Source organism: Tachypleus tridentatus, chromosome 6 (genome assembly GCF_004210375.1).
Source record: "Tachypleus tridentatus isolate NWPU-2018 chromosome 6, ASM421037v1, whole genome shotgun sequence".
NCBI classification, from domain to species: domain Eukaryota; kingdom Metazoa; phylum Arthropoda; class Merostomata; order Xiphosura; family Limulidae; genus Tachypleus; species Tachypleus tridentatus.
In genome coordinates this window covers 47678356-47687139 of record NC_134830.1, presented here as the reverse complement: position 1 = coordinate 47687139, position 8784 = coordinate 47678356, and the positions used below count along the sequence as shown (strand labels likewise).

The 8784-nt window shown below is 32.2% G+C and overlaps 1 protein-coding gene across 1 annotated transcript in view; it reads right to left on the bottom strand.

Moving 5' to 3' along the window:
* Positions 1 to 730: 730 nt before the first annotated feature.
* Positions 731 to 8784, bottom strand: part of LOC143252416 (tachykinin-like peptides receptor 99D) — a 40825-nt gene continuing 32771 nt past the window's right edge. The window contains exons 4-5 of the mRNA XM_076504495.1: positions 3664 to 3860; positions 731 to 2786 (exon numbers count right to left, since the gene is read on the bottom strand). Coding sequence (XP_076360610.1) covers positions 2546 to 2786; positions 3664 to 3860 — 438 coding nt within the window. The 3' untranslated portion in view covers positions 731 to 2545. The remainder of the gene's footprint in view (positions 2787 to 3663; positions 3861 to 8784) is intronic.

The following is an 8784-nucleotide window of genomic DNA, read 5'->3' as shown; positions in this document are numbered from 1 at the left end:
GTTTGATTCTACTTGTAGATATCACAGAGTTTGGGGTTTACTTGTAGATGTCACAATGTTTGGTTCTACTCGTAGATGTTACAGAGTTCGGGGTTTACTTGTAGATGTCATAGAGTTCGGGGTTTACGTGTAGATGTCACAGAGTTTGGTATACACTTGTAGATGTCATGAAGTTTGATTCTACTTGTATATGTTGCAGATTTTGGGGATTACTTGTAGAAGTCACAGAAGTTTGGGTTTACTTGTAGATGTCACAGAATTTGGGGTTCACTTGTAGAAGTCACTTGGTTTGATGTTAATTTGTAGATACAACTGTGATTCATCACCTTAGAACTTTACAGTTTTGTTGAAAACTAATATTCAGTTGTGAAGTGTTAAACTATCCATAACTAACATTAAAGAGAAGTTTACGTTTTTCAACCTACACATAAGAAATATAAAAGCTTCTCTACAACAGCCATTGAAGTAAAACAATTTCATTAAAGAATGTTGTAGGTAATTTTGAAACACATCCTATACAGTTGAATTAAAATATATAGTATTAAGGTGGTGTTGAAGTATGTTTTATACGGTTGTTTTAAATAACAGTTGCTATTAAAGTGATGTCCGTGACATACTGAAAGTAATTTTGGGACCGCTAGTTGCCATATTTCAAACCTCAGTTGAATTACTTGTAGTTTCATGCTATAAAAATGCATGTGTTTCGTAATGAATGAAACACAAGAATGTCTGCTTACATATAATTTTATTTTTAACAGATGAAAATACAATCACTAAAACACTATTTGAAAGCCAATGAATACACTGGAATATACTTCATTTTGGTAATGATTGGAATATAGACAAGTAAGTAATAAACCTTCCACCAACCTTTCTTCTGTTAATAACATCCAGAATCGAATTTTTAGACCAATCTGAACATTCTTTAGCAAAATGAACAATTTTGACATTAGAATAAACAAATCAAACTGGTTTGTGTTTTAGTGAACACTCCTGAAAAAATCTGTGAAATGAAACATCGAATATCTAATTAAATGAAAACATCATTTTGGTGTTATAAAGTTGTTTCTTTCTGGCATTAATATCTCTCCTATACACCAATATGCACTACAGAAACATAATAGGAAATCTAATAAAAATTGTGACATACATCAAAAGTCTAGAAGCGTATGATTTTAATCTTTTACACTAAACTACAGAACTTTAGGCTCAACCCTAAAACAACACAGACTTCTTAGGTCAATAATGAAAAACAAAAACTGAATATCTGTATTATATGTGTACAGTAAAGTACCTTATACACTAATAATGAATATCTATTTTATATGATAAGACAAATATATAATAAGGTAGTAAATATTCACCCTCTTCCTTGAACGGAAGTTACACGAGAACCACACTCTAGTACAGGTTATGAAGGGTGGATACAAAAAAACAACACTACAGTACAGGTTGTGAAGGGTGAAAACAAACGAATGACACTCAACTACAGGTTGTGAGAAGTAGATACCAGAGAACCACTTTTAGTACAGATTAAAGTAGATACAAGAAAACCACACTCTAGTACAGGTTATAAAAGGTGATTACAAGAAAACCACAATCTAGTACAGGTTATGAAGGGTAGATACAAAAGAACCACACTCTAATACAGGTTATGAAAGGTAGATACAAGAGAACCACACTCCAGTAGAGGTTATGAAGGGTGGATACAAAGGAACCACACTCAAGAAAAGGTTATTAAAAGTAGATACAAGAGAATTACACTCTAGTACAGGTTATTAAAGATAGATACAAGTGAACTCTACTCCACTACAGGTTATGAAGGGTAGATACAAGAGAACAACACTCCAGTACAGGTTATAAAGGCTAGAGATACAAGATAACTACACTCTAGTATGGGTTGCAAAGGGTAGATACAAGAGAACCACCCCTATTACAGGTTATGAAGGGTGGATACAAGAGAACCACACTTCAGTAAGGGTTATGAATGGTAAATACAAGATAACCATATTCCGGTACTGGTTGCGAAGATTAGATACAAGAAAACCTCACTCTATTAATTACATCTCAGTACAAGCTATATATTGTTGAAGATAGGTCATTTAATGTAATTAGCCGACTTACAAGTTGTCCACAACTTTTAGTAGGTTGTGATTATATATATCTTCATATTTACGTGTGTTCCAACTGTCTGCCATGTTATTCACCTCTGCCAATGTTACCAGTGGATTTACTGCGATATAACATTAAGACTTTTAGGATAAATGTTGAAAACTTTATTATTTTAAACAGTTTTATCGATTGATTTTTTATTAATACTTAGCAAGTTTTCTAGTTTGTGATACCATTATGTGGCTTGTGATACCATTATTAATTATTAAGAAAGGAGTTCACCATAATCTGGTTTACTTATACCAGCTTCTTTCACAGTTGTTGTTGTTCTGAAATTAATGCTAAAAATGAAGGAACCATAGTTACTGAAAGTCGTTCTAGTTTCAGCGAGTACTCTATAATACGACAAGTGGAACCACAGATTTGGATTACGTCACACGCTTGAGAGTATTTCCATATCAACGAACTTTGACGAAGTGCCGGAACTTCTGCTGCCGTTCAGGGACTTTCGAGTGACTTTAACGCTTCCGTTGAACGTCACTTTAGTGTCAGTGTATGGGTCTGAGTAACTATGGCGACCTCCCGTGTGGTGGCGCTGGTCGTACAGTCCTATGGTCTCAGTTTGTCCACAACAAAAACTCATCATGAAAACTTTCTTAAAACCTCGACGAAATCTGTAACATGAAACACTTAGTTTAAACTAAAATACACACCAAGAATATGTAATATGAAACACTTAGTTTAAGCTAAAACACACATCAGGAATATGCAATATGAAACACTTAGTTTAAAATAACACAGACACGAAGAATGTGTAATATGAAAAACTTACTTTAAACTATAACAGACGCTAGGAATATGCAATATGAAACAGTTTAAACTAAAACAGACACTAGGAATATGTAATATGAAACACTTTAAACTGAAACAGACGCTAAGAATGTATAATATGAAACACTTATAAAATTCAATCCTATTTCTGCATAATGAGACAGTAATAAGACCTGCTTTTGACAATGATATAAAATTAAGACCTATTTCTGAACATATATGCTGAATAAATAAATAAAGAATTGTGTTTGTCATTTTACAGGAAGGTAAGTGCCTCCACTTGAGGATGCCGATGGTTCTGGAAAAAAAATAGAGCAAAAACCGCCTTACAAAACTAAAACCTACTTTGGTACAATGTGGCAGAAAGAAAGCAAACGTCTGGACATCGTGAGGGAAATTAACTCGTCTTGTTAATGTGAAAAAAAATTAATATTTTATTTTGAAATAAAGAATTGTGATATTTCGAGTTACGACATTGAGAAAAGATGTTATGTACATTCTTAGGATCGTTTATTAGCTTCTTAGCAACTTCAGGTGGACATACTAACAGAATATCTAACTCCATTAATTTTACTATTGTTTTATGTAATGATAAGGACTTATTTTCACCTAAGTGGAAAACTTCTGTCTAATATTAGTGAAACAATACAAAATAATATTATATGCTGTATGATTGCATTTCCGGAACAGTGGATATTGAGATATCACTATTGTAGTTACCTTGAGTTCATCCAACAGTAAATGATGGGGTTGTACATGGAGTTTGACATCGCCAGCCAGTAGATTGACAGGTAAATATGTTGGACATAATTGGTGCTGATAATTTGAGGATGGTGGTGAGCCAGCAAGAAATAGATGTGGTAAGGAAGCCAGCATACAGTAAAGATGAAAACAACAACGATCATCATTTTAACGACCTGAGGTAAGAGAACATTTTGTTGGTGTTTATTTATTTAGAACATGGACAGTTATCTTTTACAAATCCTAAAAAATATTCATTCTTGAAACATTAGCTTTATCCTGATGTGAAAGAATATGGTTAATTAGGTTATCATAAATAAAGACACCGGATCATTGTTTGAAGACAGGGACATCATGAGCTAACCAGTAGTTTATGAACAGTGTTTGTCGATCTTTTACTTAGTGGCTCAGGGGTATGTCCGCTGATTTACAACGCTAAAAACTGGGTTATGATACCCGTGGTGGGCAGAGCACAGATAGCCCATTGAGTAGTTTTGTGCTTAATTAAAAAAACAACAACTTTTATTAAGTACATAATCTATGCTAACCTAACCTAGCTTGATTATTTTAACCTAGCCTAGCCTAGCCTATCACAGTCTAGTCTAATGAAATCTAGGCTATTATAGCTTAACCTAACATATCCAATCTTTGCACAACCTAAACTAATCCAGCTAAAATAGCCTAGCACGTCTAGTTTAGTCTAACCTCAGCTAAAATAAGTTAACCTAATAGTGTATAGATTTGCCTGACCTAACCTAACTATCAATTACATATTTCGTGGCTATTTAGAAATATTAATCTTAAATGAAATTGACAGAGGATAAATATGTTAAACCATCAACTAAATTTTCATTCCTTCCACCATATATCCGTATTTAGTTAACACATATCTATTGTCATCCTCTAAGCTTGTTGTTAGGAAATTCCTGAGATTTTTCTAATTAGTTTCTTTATACACTTTAGGTTTGATTTGTCATCGCATTTTAATGAAAACTTTTCAGGGTTAGGGCGCTGAACTCGTAAGCTGAGGGTTGCGGAGTTGAATCCCTGTCACATCAAATATATTCGCCTTTCAAGTAGTAGCTAAAAGAGTAGTCCAAAAATTGGTGGTGGGTGCTGATGGCTAGCTGACTTTTTACAACGCTTATGCTGCTAAATTGGGGACAGCTAACAGAGATGACCCTTGTGTAGCTTTCTGCGAAATTGAAACAAAACAAGCAGGCGTTTCAGGATTACACTAATCTTCTAATTAAGAAAGAAAGTAATATTTCTTAAAATATATTCGTATAACATATAGTGTGATGAAAATTATACATTATTTGTTAACTTACTGATATAACTAAATTTTTACCAATAAAAAAAGTATTTGAAAACTAAGTTTTAAAAATATTTAATTAAGATGAATTAACTCATTAATATGAAAGAAATTCATGTGATACGAAAAAAGTTCCATTTTAACAGAGAAAAATACATGAATTAATAAAACATGTAATTTCGATATAAAAAACAGTTTCGTGTACATTTGACATAAAAATTTCATTTCTACAAACAACAGCTCGATAACATCCAGATTCCTACAAATATTTTTATTATCAGTCGAACAGCAAGAAAACACGAGAATTCTTGATCCATAAAACATAGACAGTAATGACACATATTTCTAAAAATGTATACAGTAAAACAGTAACAATAAATGATATCAACAACATATTCAGTAGAACAGTAACGATGAACGCCCCTAACAAAGTGTTCAGAAGAACTGTAAAAATGAATGTTACAAAAAAATGTATTCAGTAGAACAACAACAATGATGGTTCCTAACACTGTATTTATTATAACAGAAACGATGAATGTTTCTAAAAATATTTCTATCAGAAAAGTAACGATGAATGATCCTAACAAAGTATTCAGTAGATCAACAACAATGAATGTTCATAGCAATGTATTCAGTAGAACAATAACGATGAATGTTCTTAAAACTTTTATTCAGTAGCACAGTTACGAAAAATGACCCTAACAATGTATACAGTAAAACAGTAACGATAAAGGATCTTAACAAGATATTCAGTAGAATAGTAACGAATAATGTTTTTAGCAATGTTTTCAAAAGAACAGTAAAAATGAGTGTTGTTAACAATGTATTCAGTAGAACAGTTACGAAAAATGATTCTAAGGATGAATTCAGCAGAACCATAACAATGAATGTTACTAACAATGCATTCAGTAAACCAGTAAGGATGAATGTTACTTACAATGTTTTCAGTAGAACAGTAACGATAAATGATCCTAACAGGGTATTCAGTACACCAGTAACGAATAATGTTCCTAACAATGTATTCAGTAAAGCTGTAAAGTGAATGTTTGTAAAAATGTATTCAATAGAACAGTAACAGAGAATGTTCCTAGCAATGTATTCAATAGAATATTAACGACGAATGTTCCTAACAATACATGCAGTAGAACAGTAAAGGATGAATGTTGCTAACAATACATACAGTAGAACGGTCACAATGAATGTTCTAAAAATGTATTAAAGAAAAAGTAACGACAAATTATCTTAACAACGTATTCAGTAGAACAGTAAAAGATGAATGTTCCTAACAATACATGCAGTAGAACAGTAACGAATAATGTTCCTAACAAGGTATTTGGCAGAACAGTAACTAAGAATATTCCTAGCAATATAGTTAATAGAACAGTTACGATGAATGTTCTTAACAATGTATTCAGTAGAACAGCTACGAAAAATGATTCTAACAATGCATTCAGTAGAGCAATAACATTGAATGTTCCTAAAATTTATTTAGTGCAACAGTTACGAAAAATGTTTCTAATAATGTATTCAGTAGAACAGTATCGATGAATATTTTTAGCAGAAAAGGAACGATAAACGTTGTTAATAATGCATTTATTAAGCAGTAACGACGGGTGTACCTAACAATGTATTCAGTTACGACGTTACTGTTATGACGCAAGTTGAAACACAAGCAATGAACACAACATTAGAACCACCACTATACTGGTACAGACATGTAGACGATACGATTGCGGAATTCACATTTAGAGAACACACACCTAATTTTCTGATCACCTTAACTCTATACATCCCAACCTTAACTTTCTATGTGAACAGGAAAAAAATCAATCAAATATCATTTCTTAACCTCAAAATTACAAGAACCAATACACAATTTAAAACAGGAATCCACCTAAAAATCACCCATACTGAACTATACATTCCTTGGGACTGAGCACATGAAACAAAACAAAAACTCAACATTTTAAGAAACCAAATGAACACAGCCATAGAACTATGCTTACCAGATAAAATTAACGACGAATTAGACAAAATAAAACAATACTTCATCAACATCAATAAGCTTCCTCCACAAGCCATAGAAAACATTATACGCACACACCTAGACAAAAAGCAAAATCAACTAACAAAAGTAAGTATATCCCACGATTTAAAAAATTACGAACCATATACTGCTGTATTCAATAGAATATTGACGATGAATGTTCCTAACAATACATGCAGTAGAACAGTAACAATGAATGTCCCTAACAATGCATTCAGTAGAACAGTAATGACGAATGTTCCAAACAATGTATCAGTAGAACAGTAACGATGAATGTTTATATAAACGTATTGAGTAGAAAAGTAACGACAAATGTTCCTTACAATGCATTCAGTGGAACATTAACCAAGAAAATTGCTAACAATGTATTCAGTAGCAGAGTTACGAATTAATGATTCTAACAATGTTTTCATTTGCACAGTAGCGATGAGTGTTCCTAATAATATGTTCAGGAAAAGAGTAACGATAAATGATTCTAACAAGGTATTCAGTAGAACAGTAACTAAGCATTTCCTAGCAATGTATTGAATAGAACAGTTACGATGAATGTTCTTTACAATGTATTCAGTAGAACAGTTACGAAAAATGATTCTAACAATGCATTCAGTAGAACAATAACATTGAATATTCCTAACAATGTATTTAGTGCAACAGTTGCAAAAAATGATCCTAACAATGTTTTCAGTAGAACAGTAACGATGGATGTTTAAGCAATGTTTTCAGTAGAAAAGTAATGATGAATATTTCTAATAATGCATTCAGTAGAACAGTAACGATGGATGTACCTAACAATGTGCAGTAAAACAGTAACGAAAAATGATTCTAACAATGATTTTAATTGCACAGTAACGATGAATGTTCCTAACAATGTATGCAGTAGAACAGTAACAAAGAATGTTGCAAACAGTGTATTCAGTAGAACAGTAACGATGAATGTTTTTAAGAAACTATTCAGTAAAAGTGTAACGATTAATGTTCCTAACAATGAATTTAGTAGAACTGTAACGAAGAATGTTCCTAAGAAACTATTTAGTATAAGTGTAACGATTAATGTTCCTAACAATGAATTTAGTAGAACTGTAACGAAGAATGTTATTTACAATGTTTTCAGTAGAACAATAATTGTGAATGTTTTAAACAATGTATTCAGTAAAACAGTAACGATTAATGTTCCTAACAATGTGTGCAGTAGAACAGTAACGATGAATGTTCCTAACAATGTATGCAGTAGAACAGTAACGAAGAATGTTGCTAACAGTGTATTCAGTAGAACAGTTACGAAAAATGATCCTAACAATGATTTCAATTGCACAGTAACGATGAAAGTTCCTAACAACATGTTAAGTGAAACAGCATCGATGAATGTTTGTAACAATGTTTTCAGTAGAACAGTAACGATGAATATACGTTACAATGTAAACAGTAGAACAAAAACGATGAATATTTCTAACAGTGTATTCAGGAGAAGAGTAACGATAAATAATCCTAACAAGGTATTCAGTAGAACAATAACTAGGAATATTCCTAGCAATGTATTCTAAAAGAAAAGTTACGATGAATGTTCTTAACAATGCATTCAGTAGAACAGTTACGAAAAATGATTCTAGCAATGCATTCAGTAGAACAATAGCATTGAATGTTCTTAACAGTTACGAAAAATGATCCTAACAATGTGTTCAGTAGACCTGTAACGATGAATGTTTTTTACAATGTTTACGGTACAACAGTATCGATGAAT